Source organism: Poecilia reticulata, chromosome 15 (assembly GCF_904066995.2).
Source record: "Poecilia reticulata chromosome 15, P_reticulata-male-v2, whole genome shotgun sequence".
NCBI classification, from domain to species: domain Eukaryota; kingdom Metazoa; phylum Chordata; class Actinopteri; order Cyprinodontiformes; family Poeciliidae; genus Poecilia; species Poecilia reticulata.
Genome location: NC_088844.1, coordinates 28,882,318 through 28,900,889, shown reverse-complemented (window position 1 = coordinate 28,900,889; position 18,572 = coordinate 28,882,318). Strand labels below are relative to the sequence as shown.

Sequence of the window (18,572 nt, the reverse complement as noted above, 5' to 3'; positions counted from 1 at the left end):
GTGGAGGAGCAGCGGCTCTACTCTGAGTCCCTCCCGGATGACCGAGCTTCTCTCTCTAAGGGAGAGCCCAGCCACCCTGCGGAGGAAACCCATTTTGGCCGCTTGTATCCGTGATCTCGTTCTTTCGGTCATGACCCAAAGCTCATGACCATAGATGAGGGTGGGAACGTAGATCGACCGGTAAATCGAGAGCTTCGCTTTTTGGCTCAGCTCTCTCTTCATCACGACGGACCGGTACAGGGCCCGCTTCACGGCAGACGCTGCCCCAATCCGCCTGTCGATCTCCCGCTCCCTTCTTCCCTCATTCGTGAACAAGATCCCCAGATACTTAAACTCCTCCACTTGAGGCAGGACGACCCCCCTGACCCGGAGAAGGCACTCTACCCTTTTCCGGCTCAAGACCCTCAGATTTGGAGGCACTGACTGCAGTTTGTCGAACAAACATGTTTCATTATTTTCAGATGTTAAATTAGACTAAACTTTACTGGTTTCAGTATTTCAATATTCATATTTTTATATTCTTAATGTCAGAATAATGAGAATATTTTGAAGATTGATACTTTAAAGGGGCAGTATTATGTAAAACCGACGTTTTTGAGCTTCACATCATGTTTTAATGTTAATTCCTTCATCCAAATCAAATCTGGAGTGTTGCTTTTATTCTTTCATGCATGTTTGACGATTTTTGACCCCGTTTCAACCATTCAGCTGTGCTAAACATCTGGATGAACCTAACACCACCTTTTAGATGCAGCTCCTTCTTGGAGCTTTCACATCAGCCCAACTCAGCTCCTGCAGACTAGCCAACATCAATTAGCAAACACTTGGTGCAGAGCTCATTACAACTACATATTAGCAGATGTTTATCATGATTGCATGAAAACTGACTAAATCATCTTTATCTGTGACTCATCAGGTTCTGGTGACGGTTCTGGATGTAAATGACTACCGGCCGCGCTTCACAATGCGTGTGTATAACACCAGCGTGTTTGAGAACGAGCCCAGCGGTACGTCTGTGATAACCGTCTCTGCCGTTGACCTGGACGAAGGAGAGAATGCTGCCTTAATCTACAGCCTACTTGGGCTGCATTTAGGTAAGAATTTACCAAAACAACATTTTCTGGAGTGCTTTGCCAAAATATTCATATTCAGCTTTTTCACATTTTGCCAAATTAGAACTACAAATGTCCGTGTAGTTTGTGGGTTATTTTATTGATTGTTTTTATGGAATCATTTTTGGTGCAGCGTGTTCATCAGTCATGGTGTCTTTTTGGGTTTTTAGATGCGTTCTCCCTGGATCCAATCACCGGACTGGTGCGTTCGCGCCGCCTGCTCCAGTCTTCTGAGCGTTTCAACTTCACCGTTGTGGCTACGGACCAGGGGCGTCCTCCCCTATGGGGCACTGCAGACCTGATCATCACAGTCATAGACGTCAACGACAACAGACCCGTGTTTGTCAGACCAGCTAATGGAACCATTATTCATATCGCTGAGGTATTGGCTCCCCTAATGCTAAGCTAGTGTTAGCATGCTTACTCTGTTTTCATGTGACTCACTGATAATTCAGGTGGGTCTTGTTTGATGAACTTCCAGCTAATAGTGGGAAAATCAAGCCTGGAAACTTTTATGTAATGCAATACATAGTACAGCAGATGATGTCATTTTTTAAAAGGTGAAGATCTACTCCTCTTAGCAAAAGATGCTGTAGCAGTTTTTTATTATTTTCTTTCTTCTTATTGCAAAAACATTTAAATTAAAGACCAAGGCTAAAATTTGCAAGTCCTGCGGGAAAGAATAATTTTGCAAAACTATCTCAAACTGTATTAAATCTGAGTTTTGATAACTTTTTTCGACTCTTACTTTGTGCAGGAACAGCCTCCAGGCCTGCCTGTGTATGAGGTCCATGCCACCGACTCAGACGCGGGCGTGAACGGAGAGGTCCGCTACGCCTTCCTGCAGACTGGCGCTGGGAACAGAGACTGGGAAAACTTCCACATCGACGCCATGTCTGGAGTCATCACCACTACTGTGAAACTGGACCGGGAGAAACAAGCCCTGCTCAGCGTGAGTCCGCCTTCACCTGCAGCTCCTGCAGCTGCACCGCCCTCAGTAACTGTGTGCAAATCACTCCTCAGCTTATCATCGTGGCCCGTGACCTGGGCCAACCAGTGCCTTATGAGACCACCCAGCCTCTGCAGGTGGCGTTGTTGGATATTGACGATAACGAACCGGTCTTCCTCAAGCCACCGGTAATGTTGAGCTGTAATTTATGTGTGCAGTTTCGGGATGTTTGCATGTTGTAATGGTTGGTTTTCTCCGCAGCGAGGCAGCTTGCCCTACCAGAAGCTGACGGTACCAGAACACTCTCCCTCTGGTACCGTGGTGGGAAACGTAACCAGAGCTGTGGACGCCGATGAGGGCTCCAACGCCATCGTCTACTATTTCATTGCAGGTATGAAATATTCAGTGGTGGAGGAAATATTCAAACTTTGTGCTTAAATAAAAGTACAAACAAACAAACAAAACTGAATTCTAGTAAAAGTACTTGCTTTTAAAAATACTTAAAAGTATTGAAAGTAGAAGTACTTCTTGAATTTATTACCTAATCCAATGTATGACATCATTAACTGTATGTGTATTTTCTTTAATATATCAGTAGTATTGTGTCGTTTTAAAGAATAATGCTGCAGATAAGGCATGAATACATGTTTTTACTGGGTTTATGATTTGTGACACAGTTTACACTTTGATTTAAATTCAGGGATAACCTGAATTTAAGCTTAAATGTCATTAAGTCTAATAAGAAAGAGGAATTATTATACATTTTAAAGTTTTTATTTAACACAAAGCAAAACAAACAATTTGTTATTTTAACTGCAGTCAACACATTCAAGTAAAAGTTTTAATAAACAAAAAGAAAAACGCAACGTGATATGAATGTAACATGGATGCAACATTATAGAAATACAGTGGAGTAAAAGTCCCTTGATTAAATCTAGTTAAGTAAAGAACAGATACATAGAACATGTATTTAAGTACAATAAGTACATCCCACCAGTGAATGTTAGTGTTTTGCGTTTTTTGATGAAAGTATTAATTTATCGATGGTGATTTCATCCTGGCTTCAAGGGTTTTTCCTGAACATATTGTCTGAGCACATGAAAGCAAAAGAATAACGCAGACATTTACAAAGATCCATCTTCACCACAAATCTGTTTCATGTCCCGCTGAAGGAGGAAACAGTGATGCAAACTTTGGCCTGAGTCTTGATGGAGAGCTGAGGGTTCTGAAGGATCTGGACCGGGAGGAGATCCCGGCCTACTCCATCATCATCAAGGCTTCCAGCAACAGGAGCTGGACCCCTCCCAAAGGTCAGAGGTCGCTACAGGCCAGAGCGCTGAACCCCGCTCTAGACCCGAGCCTTCTGGAAATCAGGATCGAACTCGAGGACATAAATGACCAAACGCCTCGGTTTGCTAAGACAGAATACACAGCAGGTAACAGATGCTGCTGGTGAATCATCGTCTGGTATAAAACTAGACTAACCTGGTTTGTGTTTTTGTTTCAGGTGTTGCAGCAAATGCTAAAGTTGGCTCAGATCTCATCAGGTTGGTGGCTACAGATAACGACATCGGGAACAACAGCGTGGTCCAGTACCATATCGTTACAATCCGCTACTTCCAGACCCAGAGCAACGGCAGCGAGGATGTGGGAAACATCTTCACCATTGGTGAGGAATCACAGTTTGGCCAGTAGACGTTAGATCTAGTTTCTGACAGATTCTTTGAAAGGATGGGGTGGTTTGGAGTGAACTTTAATTCATTTTCATCTTTAAAATGAAAAACTTTGGAGTTATGTGAAAATCTATCCCTGTGGGGTGTTCTCCAGAACACCAGGGACATCAGGACAGTCACTGAAGGGTCAGTGACTGTCCTGGGTCAGCAGGAGAGCTCTTCTGTTCATGCTGCGGCTTTAATTCGATGCTCTAGGGGAATATTAACTGATGTGGGTCTGACTGATTTCAGACGGAAGTAAAACCTCCAACTTTACTGTAATATGTGACTGCTTGTCAAAAAAACACGTATTTTTAGCAATTATGTGTTAGTAGAATAGAAAAATATTACAAAAACAAGCAATGTTTCAGGATGTTTGTGTTTTTGAGGAATCTGTTCAGCTCCTCCAGCATGTGCAGTGTGTGATTCCTCACACATTGTAACACATAATGAGGATAATTGGATCTTCGTGTGAGATTTTGACTCCCACAGAGTGACTCGCTTCCTTTTCCATGTCGCCGCAGGTTTGACGGACGGAATGATCCGAACTTACGACCTCTTCACAGCTTACGATCCAGGCTACTTCCAGCTTGAGATCTTAGCTTGTGACTTCGCCGGCCACAGTGCCACCACCAACGTAAACATCTACATCCTCCGAGACGACCAGCGGGTCAAGATCGTCTTTAACGAGATACCGGACTGGGTCCGCGAGAACCAGGACAATTTCATCAGCCTGCTGTCCAACATCACAGGAGCTATCGTCAACCTGGATGATATTCAGGCAAGACTTCCTCATCTTCACTCCGTTTTTAACAAACAGTGTTAAAAAGTACCAATCTGTATTTTGTTGGGATTTTTTGGGTCAGACCAACAGAAAACAGCAAATCTCTGCTTGTCTGCTACAGAAGGAAGGCTTAAAAAATAAAATGTGGCATGTATTTACATTTATTTTACATAATGTTGGAACATTTGAGAGAATTTATTTTCCTAAATAGTCTCAACCTTTAAGTAAAAGGGTCAAATAAAATTTCATCAAAACAAAGCTGAAAAAGAGGCTTCGTGGATGCCGAGCAGAGAGAAGGAAGAATCATGAATCCCCTACTTCAACATCTCTCTGTCCAGGCAGAGATTTAAGCAATAGCAAATGAAGTGGATTAGCAGAGCTGCTAACATCTGATGTTTTCATCCATATTATGTTCGCATGTTACGACAGTCATGATTCTGTTACACAGCAACAGTCTTCAGTTAGAGGCCTCTTCAGGTCTGTAGTGAGTCTGACTGCTACTGGATTTCCTTCTTGTCCACAGCATCACCATCCAGCATGACTGAACACAAATACAATATCTCTGAATGTTTTTTTTTTCTTTTCCTCAGGGAAAAAAAATTTTGTTGGTCAATCAGATAAAATTCCAATAAAAATACACTGAAGTTTTTATTCTAAAGCAAATTGTGTGAAAAATGTCCACTGTGTATGATATTTTAATATGTCATACTTTGTAGTTTCATGTGGACAAGAAGGGCAGAGTGAGCTACTCTCAGACCGACATGCTGATCCACGTGGTCAACAATCAGACCAACACCATCCTGGATGTGGAAAGGTTGTTTTTTCACCTTTAAGTCCTGTAATCGTTCAGGTTCTGATCGTTCAGGTTCTGATCGTAAGGCGTGTGTATGAGCTGTGCTGTGTGTTCCTAGAGTCATCCAGATGATCGATGAGAACAAGGAGCAGCTGAGGAGTTTGTTCCGGACGTACAACGTGGTGGACGTTCAGCCCGCCGTCGGTGACAAACTGCCTGACGACATCTCCACCCTGCAGGTCTGCACACAGCCGCCGTTCATGAGCTCATACACTGTGGAAGGTTTTCACCGCTGGTTTTCTGTCCCGTTCACAGCTGGTGATCATTATCCTGGCCGTGCTGCTGTGCTTGGCGGGGATTTTGTTTGTAACAATGAACTGGCATTATCGCAGAGTGTAAGAATCCTGCAGATATTTCCACTGTAGCAGATTTCTTTTCATTGAGGATTGCGGAGTGATTTAAAAGGCGCAAATGTTTTAATCCATCAGTCTGAGCTGCAAAGTAAAGTCTTTATCTTCTCCTGATGTTTCTCCTGCAGACACCAGAGGAAGCTTAAAGCTATTGTTGCAGGATCAACAGGTGAGGGGGCAGCTTTACACACAGCCTTGGTAGCTGTTGGCAAACGTTACTTTGGAACTAATGCATTACAACTTTTCCTATTTCGTTTACCCATGCAGGAAACCAAGGTCTAATGGATATTCTGGATATGCCAAACACTAACAAGTACTCGTTTGAGGGGTGAGATCTATGTCCTGAGCGGCATACTTTCTTTATTAAAAGAGTTTTGCGATTTTTATATTATTTTAACAGAAGTACTGTTACCAATTTATCTTGTCGCTACATTTCAAACCCTCTTGAGATTTTCTCGTTGAAAATACAACTAGCAACAAGTCTAGCAACTTTTTCTTTATGTTGTTGGAGACTTTTAATGGTGACTCACGCTATTCCCACTTCTGACTCGCCTCAAGGTGGCGCTGTGTCTGAAACTGTTTTATACCCGAACAGGGCTGAGTGACAAAGGTACCAAACTGTACCACTGTAATAAATAGAAAAATGAAACTGCAGTAGCCACTCTTCAACCCAAAGAGGGCAGCACTGAGTCAGTTTTAGACAAAATATTGCAGAATTAATCAAATTTACACAAAAATGTAAAAACTCACCCTGAAACATAAATATAGTATAAATATAGAGCCCTAAGTAACCTATTTAGACAGTTTATTAGCAAACAAAAAGTTGATTTGGGGGTTGGTTACACGTTTCTCCCTGCAGAGCCAATCCCGTGTGGATGGACCCGTTCTGTCGTAACCTGGAGCTTGCTGCTCAGGCTGATCATGAAGACGACCTGCCAGAGAACCTGAGTGAGATCACCGACCTGTGGAACAGCCCGGCGCGTACACACGTCAGTACCAACATTCATCTGGCTTCGCTGCTCCGCTTACAGTCTGGGATTCATGGGTTACTTTGAATTGTTCTTTTTCCAGGATGGATTGATTCTCCGACCTATAACTTCAGTGTTTCCTAGAACAATAATAGTTGGTAATCCAGATTTCTATGATGACTGTGTGTGGTTTTCCTTTCAGGGCACCTTTGGCCGCGAGCCTCAAGCGAGGCCAGAGGACGATCGCTACCTGAGAGCCGCCATCCAGGAGTACGACAACATCGCTAAACTGGGTCAGATTATGAGGGAAGGGCCCATCAAGGTAAGACACATCAAGAGAAGCAAACATGCAGAAACACTTATGTATATACTCATCCTAACTCCAATCAACAAGCACTGAGCGGTGGAGTCAAAGACTCATGTCCTGACTGCAGGCTGTTGGCTCAGGGGTTGAAGTTCGGGCTCATGGGGCGGATTGTGTCAGAGTTTTGTCTGATCCTAACTGCCGTCCTGTCAGGGTTCTCTGCTGAAGGTGGTTCTGGATGACTACCTGAGGCTGAAAAAGCTCTTTGCAGCGCGACTCGTCACCGTTTCCACCGGCCAAGGAGAAGGAGATAAGTCATCAGTTACTGAGGTGGGCCTGGAAGAAAAACCGCTGAGCTCTCTGCATCTGCTGCTGGTCTTCTGCCACTCAGAGTGATCTAACTGTTCTCTTGATTCCCTCTCTCATGTTCTGATGGTGCACATTTTCACCACTTCTGCTTCATGTCTGGAATCGGCTCTTTTTAAGTCATTGCCAAGACTTCTAACACAAGATTTGTCAAAAATACTGACATTTCAACCCTCTTCTTCTCGATAGATGGTGCATTTACTCTCTTTGAAGTGCTCCAGATCTGTTGGAACTCTGCTTATCCTCTGATCCATCTCTGAATCTATGTTTCACTTGTCTATTTATACTTATCAGGTTTATTCAGATGAAATTATTCCTTCATTTGCATTTTCACTCATATCTATGTATGCACTTATGAAAAAAAGAAAGTAAGTACTCTTTTATCTGGTTATAATGAGGGCACAAAAAGAAGCTGATTCTACAATGTCATTGTAAATTATGCAGAGATGAAGCCAAAATGGAAAGTACACCTTTGCTTTATCAGAATTGATCATCAGCAAGTCTGAACAACTAAAAATATTTGTTTTTGTCAGTTTGCTTCTTTAAAACATAATGAATTCCAACCCCAAGATGGAAAGGCGTCAACAAAGCATCAATTTTCAAACCATCTAATGCGGAGAACATTTAGGACAGCTGATGATTTTCCCAGGAGTTGATGTCTCTGCAGACACTGCAATGCTCAAAGAAATGGCAGAAAACCAACTGAGTGATCTAGCACAGTTAGAAAAAGAATCGACGGGTACGATTTCTTTCAGAGGGCTGTCGGGAAAAACCCTGTCCTCTCTTGCAGCATGATTTAGGTTTGCAAAGTTGCATCTGAATGAACCACAAGACTTGTGTAACTGTGTTCTTTAGGAAGATGAGAACAAAGAACTGTACACATTTCATGCTTCAATGCTCAGCACCATTTTTGGACAAACCAAACAGACCACATCAGCGCAAACGACTCATACCAACTATCAAACACGGTGGTAGAGGAGTGGTGATTTGGGCTTGCTTTGCAACCAGAGCAGGGGAGCCACTGAGACGATCACATTTGTATTTTATTGTATAGCAGATGAAGCCGCCTCATCTTCTCAGGGTTAAAGTTAGACACAAACTGGGTCAACAACCACCTGACGGAAATGTCTGCAAGCCTCTGAACTGAAGCAACAGGTTTAAGATGATTATGGAAGGAAAAAGTGAGATTGTTGAGTTGTTGTTGCCGAAAGTGATTCTCTGAGGATTTCTGTTCTTGGCTTCATCTTTGTCAAATAGAGAATGTCGGTGTGGAATCTGCTGTGTGGTTTTGTACATTTATGGCACATTCAGACCAGACTGTTCAGTCCGCTTTCATCCAAGTCCAGTTCGTTTGCCGGGGAAGTCCGGTCCATTTGGGGAGGGGTGAATGCATAACTGAACTCTGGTCTGCCTACATACACAGCTCTGGGTTTGGTTGAAGTAAACTCTGCACATGTGAACACTAAGCAGACTGGAGATTGTTCCAAAAGTAGGAAGTGGACTACAGCACAGGGCATTCTGGGTAAATACAGTCAAAACAAACATGCAAATCCAGTGTTAACAGGAGAAATACCTCAGGGATTTTTTACCGTACAAAAAAGAAATCCTGCAAAACGCTAAAATCTAATGCTGCCATTTATGTTTTCATTTCATGAAGAAGAAAGTTGTACAGTGTTTTCTTCACCAAGTCTTGATGCAGAGCACCCTCTGCAGGTGAGGGGTGGAACAGGTTACTCAGTTTTGTTTGTTTGAACTGCACCAGCTGGACGTGTAACAAATGCTACCTGTAGCAGGGTGGATAGACCAGTTCTAGTTGATGGGGTTGCCATATAGATAGCTGGTCCAAGAGTCCAAATAGGTACTAAAAACTGTCTGAACCATGTAGCTGTTATTAGTGGAAACCCCTTGTAGAGTCGATTTGCGCTGAGCTGGCACTAGTTGAAAAGGGCAATCAGAGGAGAGCACTTTCTTTATCTTACAAATGTATTCCTGGCAGCCTTCTGTGCTTAACCACACGCTATTTTACTGACTCTCTTTCTCCGTCTGTCTCTAAAAGCTAATCCAGAGTGATCTGGACGACGATGAGGATGAGAATTTGGATTTGGGAGGCGGACGCGGCACTCTGCGGTTCAAGCACAAGCTTCCCGTGGAGCTGAAGGGGCCTGAAGGCGTCCATGTGGTCCATGGCAGCACAGGCACCCTCCTGACCTCAGATCTCAACAGCCTGCCGGAGGACGACCAGCGGGCTCTGGCACGTTCTCTAGAGGCGCTGAATGCAGATGGCGGCTTGTACTCAGAGAGAAACGCTCGCACAGAGTCTGCTAAATCCACCCCGATGCACCGCCACAAGGACGGGGACACCCTGTCAGGGAGTCCCCTGGAGATCACGGAGTTATGACTAGCCGAGGCCTCGCTGGTCTGAGGGCATCCGGGCTTGTGTGTGTCCTTGTGCCTCCATCCTCCTGAAAAGGACTGGAGGGGAAGTGTTTGTAGTCTAGGGAAGCTCTTCAGCCAGTGCTTCTGTGAAACATCCTCCAAGAGGACACTCACACTGAGCTGGGCAGGCTGGCTCTCTCATTGATGAAAATGGTCACAGTTCCAGTTTGTAGAGTTTTAATCCACCTGCAGGACCCTCGTCTTCAGCAAGACAAAAGGTTTCCCTTGCAGTCATTAAAATGATGAGTGAACGAGATGGAGCGGGGAACATTTGCTCCAACCATGACCTTAAACTCATTTAAAAGGTGCCTCATTCTCATGAATCCTTTTGCAACTTATGCCTGGACTGCAGACACTCACACAAAAACACACACATACATCAATCTACACACACTCAGACCAGCAGATGGCCTCTTAACGGAAACTGAGAACATTAAATAATCAGGCAGATTTTTAGAGAATTGCTTTGGCGACATGATTACAGTCAGTGTACCGTAGTGTCGATGGGAACAGCAATAGATGTTTCAATAGTTTGGAAATAGCTGAGAAATTTTCATTGTCTTTTCAGTGATTTTACACAAATCACAGAAGAATGAGGAAGAAGAAGCTCCTGATGGAAGCAAAAAACTTGAAAAACTCTCTTGGGAAGGTGATTACGGTCAGCAGAAACAAAAGACGTTCCAAGTACATGGTGGACAGTTTCTTAGAAAGGATGAGGAAGAGAGAAAAAACAGGTTTTATCAAAAGGAAACAAAATATTTATAAAAGCAAATAATTTTTCTTATAGACGTTAAGATGGCAATGTGCCCAGTGATTTTACACTGCCACGAGGGGGGAGGTGGGCGACTCAATGTCAAGCTCAAAGTGAGAAATTTTGCTTTATTTTTATTTTTGTATTTAAAAAAAAAAACATTGAATCAAAAGATATTTTTGAAGAAAAATGTTGTCTTACCAAAACCGTTAAGGGAGTCATGTTGGATGTTTGGCGTATGAGTATATAGTGCTTTGGTGACATGTCCATTTGTTTCCCTTGTATAACTGATGTTTCTGTTGAGTGGTGTGTAATGAAAAAAACACTTTTTTATATTCCTGTTTTGTAAGTTTGTTTCTTTTTTTTATTATTGTTGTCACCAGCCATGAGATCTGTGTTGGGAAATGTTGTGGGATGATCTGTGCTAATTAAAATATGCAAATGGTCTCTGATCCCAGTGTCTGCAATAATGTGACGCCTGATGCACCACAAGGACGAAACCTGAGCAAAGCACTGAGCACCTGCAGTCATAATGAAGCAACGTTTGATACTCACGGTATTATATTTGCCCTTTTGTTCATTTGGATAAGCTTTAGGTGGCAAATTTTTTTAAATATTTGGATAAAACATTAAAGCTTTAAATAATTTGAGCTGGACCTTTAGATGGAATCCTCTAAAGCAAAATTCGTCCAGAGGAAAATACTTTAGAATACCTTTTTTAATAAACACAAGTAGGTGCAACAGTTTGGAAATACTGCCACCTGGTGGTCCCAAATTATAAATGTGCTCCAGAGACATAAAAAGCTTACGGCTTGTTTTGGACAACTCCATCATTTTATTGTTTCCAGGTAACATAGAAAAGTTTTTCATCAGGAAACTAAGTTACACCACAGCTCGGTCTCATCGGCTGGTGGCGGTTCCCGTCGCCGTGGTGGTGCCAGTGATGGCCATTTTCTTCAACGTCCTGTTTAACTGTAGGAAACAAAAGGAGAAATAAATGAAACAGGGAATGCGTTTCCTTTTAAATACTTGGAAAACGGTCTAGTCCAGTTTTATAGATTAAAGTGCTACAAATTCAGCCAATTTAAACTTTGTGAATCTACTTACTTCCTCAAACTTGTGGATCTGTCTGATGAAAAAGTCTCCGTACCGACGAGCAACTTTTGTGTCGGCAATGTGGATCATGTCCTGTTAAACATAAAACCGTTTTTCGTCTACAATTAAATTGTATGCATATACATATATAAAAAATGACAGAGGTTTGTGCTTAAATTAATTTAAATTGCTGGGATTTTTCACCATCTTTCAATTACATATATTTTCCTCCATACATCTCTGCCGTTTCTGCTTTTCTTTGTCTAATTTAATGTTTCAGACCAATAAAGTCAACCTGAGTAATTAGAAAAAAGCAGTTTTCAATTGAGGATTTCAATCATTGAAGGAAAAAAACTTCGAACCAACCTGGTCATCAGGTAAAAGGTAACGACCCACTCTGATGAAAGTTGACTTTTTTAATAATGAAAGCACGTATTTAGGAAGTTGAGCTTAATTTTTCCAGCCGAACTCAGACCTGATTATTACTGAACAATAATTAATATGAATAAAACCTCAAATGGCTGAAAGATCTGGAAAAGAAACATTTTAAAAGAACAACTCATCAACAGCAGAACAGCAAATGTTTTGGAATGGCAGAGCCAAAGTCTGGGTTTTTATTCAACTTAATTCAATTCAAGTTCAGGGGGTTCCAAACCGTGGCCCTGGGGCCAGATATGGCCCCTAATATAATTTTGTGCGGCCCCTGATTAAAGTTTAAGACTTAAAGTTAAGTATCATGGTATCATGTTTTCCCTCCAGAATAGAAAGATGACAAAGATAGACACCATTTAGATGGGTTTTTTTTTTATTTTTCACAGAAAATGTAGAAACAGAAAACATAAGTTAACAAGTTTACCATGATTTTTCTTAACTTTAAGCTTTAAGCATTTCTACATTCCTCTTCAACTAAAAAGTTTTATTTCATTATGTATAAATTCCATGTCCAACTTATTGTTTAATGAGTTAAAAATCTTGAGCAAACAGGAAAACTGTCAGGATGTGAAGCCTTTTTCTCAGCTCTGTACACAGAAACAGGAAGTAGAACTTTTACCTTGTCAATATAAAAGTCGACCTCAGATGCTGACTGGAACTCTCCGTCCAGCGCCGAGATGCCGCTGGTCCACACCAGGTTCTTCATCTTGTGTTTGAAGACGAGCAGCTGGATGCGGAACTCCTGCTCCGACATGTCCAGGAAGCCCGCCAGCTTGGCCACTGGCATGGTGGTGTACAGCTTCAGGAAGCTGTTGGCATGGCGACAGGAGGGTTAAACAGCTGCCGTGTGATCTGGAGAAGAGATGCTAAACGTCCATCACCTCCGAATGGTGGAGAGCTGAGCCTGCTGCTGCACCTCCTCAGCGAACACCTTGAGCTGCTGCTGGAACGGCTCCTTGTGGTAGTTGGGGTGAACGTTGTCGTAGTTTGGCACCACAGGCGACAGGAACTTGGGACAGGCAAAGCTGAACAGCTCCTCAAACACCTGCAGGTCTCTGAAATGAGAACAGAGCAAAGTCCATGAAGAACTGACAGAAAGCAAAGCAGTAACGGTTAATAATAATGATCAGAAGGAGCGGAGACCAAGCCACGTTTGTGTGAAAATTACAGACTGACTTCTACAACTAGCTGTAGCAATTAGCAGCTAGTCACCATTCAGTCGCTGAGGTTTCTCTATTTTTATCATATTTTTTCCCCTCATTAAATCTCCTTCAAAATCTACATGTAGAAGAAAGAAAAACGCAGACAGATTGGACACAAACATTTTTATTCTTTAAAGAACTGAAATAGCTCGATATTTGTTACTCGCCACATCAGTCATGGATTTTAGCTTGACATCAGGCAGAGACAAGTCAGAAATACTGCCACCTGCAGGTGCAGTTAGTCATTTAAACCCAAAGTTTTTGAAGACTTCTGAGGAAAATCTGCATTTGCTATGCATTGATTTTGCCTGAATTTGCAAAATTTCAAATGTGTATTTTCAGTTTAATGAACTTTGTGGCCTGCCGGTGGTTTGAATTTGTCAGCTTCGTCTCCCAGGGTAAAACGTTTGTTATCCCACATGGTGTCTCACCCTTTCTGCATGCGCAGCATCTTGTCTCCGTACTTCTCCCTCAGCTGGGTGTGGATGCTCTCGTCGATGCGCATGGGGTACATGGTGAGCGCGATGGCCAGGAGGCCGTGCATCTGCTCGTTTTGCTTATTGATCTAAAAACATACCAGACAATGAAAAAGTTTCAATCCCATCGCTTTGCATCAGTAAAATGAAACCATCACGGCTGCACTGACCATCTCGTATTTGTAGGTTGACCTCTGGAACATGTTCCTCGTCCTCTGGATGTAGAGCAGGATGTTGGCGAACACTCGGATGGCGTCCTGGTAGCGCCGCATCATCAGGTAGGCAAATCCTACGTAGTAGTAGGTGGTGATCTGGCACTCCGGCACGCGGGAGTACATGCTCTGCCGGACAGGAAGTGGGATCAAGCCGCTGAACACCAACAGATCTATCCATCAGGAAGTCTCTCTCTCACCTTCTTGTTGAGCTCGATGTTCTCCAGGACTTTGATGGCCTGGTAGTAATCGCCCAGCAGGGAGTGCAGCCGCAGCAGACCCACCAGGCTGAAGTAGCCCAGCATCTTGTACAGGGAGTGGCGGCCATATTCCCCAGCAACACTCTCTGGGTCTCCTGCAGCCGACCAATGGGTGACAGCCTTCAGTCGTCTATGTTACCTTTACTCCAAACGTTACGGCTAAATGTCAGACCAGAACATGAGCTTACCTCCGCTGGTGTAGACCTCCAGCTGCCGGTTGATGTTGCTCTTGTCCACCAGGGAGTGGAGGACGTTGAGGACGCTGTGGACGTTCCAGATCTTCGGGTTGTTCCTCAGAAACTCGATTTCCTCCTCGGACTTCTTGGCTGTTTTGCAGCGGTACTGACTGAAGGACTGGAACTGTAGAGGAAACGGAGCAGGTTCAGCATTTTGGTTCCTGTTTCCATAAAACTAGACATGAATCGATCCGATGTTAATATCTGGATCAGTCCCGATCCATAAGGGCACATCTATTCTGTCTAGTTCTACGCTTTACACTCTGAGCGACACCATGCTTTATTATTTATCTTACATTATATTTAGAATTCCTAATTACACTTTCTGAACCATTTGAAAGAAGGTTTGTTGTAGGCCTTTCACCAAAAGTAATAAATCAGTTAATTGTATGATAAATTAAAATGAAGTCAATTTCCTTTTGCATTATTTATCATTTTTCTTTTCTACCACAAACTGGATGACAAGTATTCAGTCTGGTGCTTTGGTTTCAGCTGGCTCTTATTTTGAAGGGCAGTTTAGTGACTTTATAATTCATTTTGTTTGTTTTATTTATTTTAGATATTTAAAATATCTTCTTGTGTTAAATGTTCATTAGAATTTAACGATTATTGATCTTTATGTATTCTTGCATTATTATGCCAATCACACTAAATTAGTTGAAAATGCTCTCAAAACAATATTATCGTTTATTGCAATAATTACTGGAACGATTTATTGTCCAGAAAATTCTTTACCGTCACAGTAGAGTTGTTTGTGTATTTAAGTGAACTTTACTGGTTCAGAGTTATCAAATAAATATAAATGTGTAACTCAGTTCATTTATGTCTGTGTTAAAAAAAACAAACAAACATTTTAAGTCAGTTCAGCTGTTTTTCTGTATCGGATCGGTACTGGCCGAAAATAAACCTCAGATATCACATCGGAAGAGAAAAAAGTGGATCCCTAAATAAAACACAAACTATATAATTTTATAACTTTATTCCATGATTGAAGTTCATAATGTGATGCACACCTGGTAGATGAACTCATCGATGATGTCCCACAGCCACTGGTTTGGCAGCTCCAGAGGGGCGGGGCCGTCTGCATCTGTTCACAGCCACATGTCGTCATTTAACTGATGCATCTACAGGTAAAGCTACGGCACCAGGGCGGTTGCACTCACTGAGGATGTAGTTGAAGAGGTTGCAGTAGTTGTAGTACGACTCGAACCTCTGCTCCAAAGTGGGTCCACCCTAATCACACACAGAGAGACGACGGTTCTGACAGAATGTTTGCAGCTCCAGAACCCGAGCAGACGTTAACATCGCGCCGTTACTCACGCTGACTTTAGCGTAGATGTGTCTGTAATAGAGCTCCTTATAGAGGATGAGGAACACAGCATCTGTGCAAAAGACAAACATCAAAATCAGCTTTACATGAGCAGCAAGTAACGCCTTTAGAGGAGAAGTCTAAAGTTTAGAGTACCACAGGTATTTCAAACTATATTGTCCATTTAAACATCTTTTCACACTGAAGAACTCCAAGAAAAACTCATCTTGATGTATTTCATTAATAAAACACTAAAATCATGCAGTTGAAACCAGATGTTTACATACACAGTATGAGAAAACAACGTCCTGATAACTTGGCTGATTTCTTTTGACTTCCGTGTCAAAACAAGAAAGGAATCACTCACAATGTAAACTTCTGATTTTCAAAAGATTAATAAAACTCTGACAGATTCCATTTCTCATTATACTAAAATACCTTATTATTTTAGTAAACAGAAATAATTTGGTAATTCTGACTAACTTGAAACAAGACAAGTGTGATCTGATTAAACTTCAGGCAGTGAGAGAAAAAAAAGGAGCATGTATGTAAACATGGTTTGAACTGCAATCTGATTGGATGATCCTCTCACCATTGCCAACAAGCGAGGCGATGCCTTCAGCTTCAGGCCAGGGGGACGTCTTGAAGAAACGATCAGTCAACTTGTTCCAGCTGATTAGAAGCAAAACAAAATCAAGATTAAACATACTTCACGCCAACACACACACACACACACACACACACACACACACACACCTCGGCTGTCTCTATTACGCTCACCTGTTCTCGTAGACGTCCTGAATCTCGTAGATCTTCTGCTCAATGCTCTCGCTGGACACGCGGTTGGACTGCAGCTCGTAAACCTTCTGGTCGATCAGGTCAGAGATGGTTTTGTGGAAATACTGCAGGAAGTTCTTGATGACCTCTGGAATGACGTGGTAGGTCTGCTGCTCGTACTGCCGCTCATACGCCAGATCTGCTTTAGGATCACCTGCGAATAGAAGAACTTCCTTTAGAGAGGCTTCAGGTGTACAACTGCAGGTAAATCCAATTAAATTAGACAGAAACATTAACTTTTATCAGTAATTTAACAAAAAAAATTAATTGAAGATTAAATTTAAGCAACCATATTTTAACTATCTTGGTAAAAGGGAATAAATTCCCTTTTGAATTCACTGATTAAGATAATTTCACAATTTCCAAAACACACCAATGTATTTTGATTCATATCAATTTATCCTAATTAAAAACAAACAGCTCAAACATTTACTCGTATATTTACCTGTGTGCAGATCGCAGTCATAAGGATCGTACTGTGGAGAAAAACATGTTATTTGAGTATTTAGCTGATGATGGAATATTTGCCAAGCAGTAATACAAGTACAGTAAACAGTAGCGTCGGTTTACTGTGCTGCACATCTATCTTAACCTTCTTAAAGTTAGTTATCTGACATTAGACACAGCTAATAGATGTGGCTTATCACTGCCTCTCATGCTAGCTAGCTACCAACAGTTACACCGGCTGGAACTGCTGCTAGGTGCTAAGCGGCTAGCCCGTGTGTCACAAATATTTCAAAATCAGTTTTAAAGTACGTCGAACTGATCATAAATACTTACTTCCTCCTCTTCGTGGTACGACATTCTGGTGGGAATCAATCCAAACACGCAGATTAATAGAATAACCGGCCAGCAGCGGGACCCAACAAGCTAAACCACGCAGCTGGCGCTGGAGAGACGGGAGGAAGCGGAAAGAGCATACTGTGACGTAAACAGAAACACAGCTGTGGTGCATTGTGGGAACTTGAGTCTCTGGAAAGATAAATGCCAAGTTGAACTTTTTGAAATTGGAAAGTTTCTTTACAGCTAATCTCTTTTTCAGACAACTGATAGATGAAGGATGTTCTGAACACGATTTCATTCGAATTAATTTAGTTTTTCATTAGGAGAGGAGAACTAAGGGAATTAACGCCATCTAGTTAATAAATATACACATGATTACTTGGTTAGTTTAGTAGTTCATTAAATGCATAAATTATTGCATATAAAAATATGTCATCACAATTTTTCCATATTACATGTTGAAGGAATATTCACAACATAATGGATGTTGTGAAAATTGAGCTTAATGTACATTTTTGGATTTTTATTTGAGGGGAAAAAAAGAAAACACGTATCATTTTCCTTCCACTTCACAATTATGCTCTACTTTGCTTGCTTCATCACATAAAATCCAAAAAGGTTTGCTGTAACAGAATGTGAAAAAGCTTGAGAGGTAACAACACTTCAGCAAAATTGTGCATCTGTTATTAACACTCAAAGTTAATTGAAAAAGTTGACATATTTTGTCTTTAAAATAATACACAATATAAAATATTATACTGAAGGGTAAACTGAGCACGATCTTGCAGCAGTTATTACTCCAAATCACCGTTAGGTGGCGTCACAGCAGCAGGTAGGTGTGCTAATAGGATGCTGGGATGGTGGAGGACCGTTGAGTTGTTCAGATTAACATTAAGTTCATCATAACTTCAGCTTGAAGTGAAGTGCCTGAACTTCCACATGATGGTACTTCAGATCTGGAGTTAGTTTGGGGTTGGCGGTCAGATTCAGATTTTCTTTGGTTTGTCTTTAAGCTCCAAATGGAAGATTGTTGGATATTTTGGGAATGTTTCTAATTATGTGCAGATTTCCCTTGAGGATATCCATTCAAACTCTGAAATCATCCATAAACAATCCAATCCAGACAGACTGTGTCCCAAAGTCTG

General features: G+C 41.9%; 2 protein-coding genes across 4 annotated transcripts in view; one reads left to right on the top strand and one right to left on the bottom strand.

The window, feature by feature from the left end:
- cdh23 (cadherin-related 23) overlaps positions 1–11,037 on the top strand; it is a 195,295-nt gene extending 184,258 nt beyond the window's left edge. For 2 of the 3 annotated variants that reach the window (XM_008430094.3, XM_081616160.1), the window contains 17 exons: positions 917–1,094; positions 1,283–1,494; positions 1,870–2,064; positions 2,136–2,249; positions 2,323–2,452; positions 3,234–3,497; positions 3,569–3,730; positions 4,298–4,554; positions 5,274–5,371; positions 5,469–5,589; positions 5,666–5,745; positions 5,889–5,929; positions 6,028–6,088; positions 6,620–6,749; positions 6,931–7,050; positions 7,246–7,362; positions 9,455–11,037. In XM_008430094.3, coding sequence (XP_008428316.2) covers positions 917–1,094; positions 1,283–1,494; positions 1,870–2,064; positions 2,136–2,249; positions 2,323–2,452; positions 3,234–3,497; positions 3,569–3,730; positions 4,298–4,554; positions 5,274–5,371; positions 5,469–5,589; positions 5,666–5,745; positions 5,889–5,929; positions 6,028–6,088; positions 6,620–6,749; positions 6,931–7,050; positions 7,246–7,362; positions 9,455–9,796 — 2,622 coding nt within the window. In that variant the 3' untranslated portion in view covers positions 9,797–11,037. The remainder of the gene's footprint in view (positions 1–916; positions 1,095–1,282; positions 1,495–1,869; positions 2,065–2,135; positions 2,250–2,322; positions 2,453–3,233; positions 3,498–3,568; positions 3,731–4,297; positions 4,555–5,273; positions 5,372–5,468; positions 5,590–5,665; positions 5,746–5,888; positions 5,930–6,027; positions 6,089–6,619; positions 6,750–6,930; positions 7,051–7,245; positions 7,363–9,454) is intronic. The other variant, XM_081616161.1, reaches the window with a different exon arrangement.
- A 360-nt stretch (positions 11,038–11,397) lies between these two features.
- eif3s6ip (eukaryotic translation initiation factor 3, subunit 6 interacting protein) lies at positions 11,398–17,580 on the bottom strand. The gene is made up of 15 exons (XM_008430091.3): positions 17,425–17,580; positions 17,090–17,120; positions 16,588–16,798; positions 16,400–16,479; positions 15,819–15,880; positions 15,662–15,731; positions 15,512–15,585; positions 14,451–14,622; positions 14,203–14,357; positions 13,961–14,131; positions 13,746–13,879; positions 12,994–13,167; positions 12,732–12,921; positions 11,693–11,773; positions 11,398–11,557 (listed from the first exon to the last, which is right to left on the bottom strand). The coding sequence occupies exons 1-15, from the start codon at positions 17,446–17,448 to the stop codon at positions 11,486–11,488; spliced, it is 1,701 nt and encodes a 566-aa protein (XP_008428313.1). The 5' UTR covers positions 17,449–17,580; the 3' UTR covers positions 11,398–11,485.
- Positions 17,581–18,572: the final 992 nt, after the last annotated feature.

Coding starts and splice junctions, on each gene's coding strand:
- eif3s6ip (XM_008430091.3), bottom strand. CDS start 17,448: ATGTCGTACCACGAAGAGGAGGAA. Junction 15,881..16,399: donor CGCCTCGCTTGTTGGCAATG/GTGAGAGGATCA, acceptor TCTTTTGCACAG/ATGCTGTGTTCCTCATCCTC. Junction 14,132..14,202: donor ACATCGAGCTCAACAAGAAG/GTGAGAGAGAGA, acceptor CCTGTCCGGCAG/AGCATGTACTCCCGCGTGCC.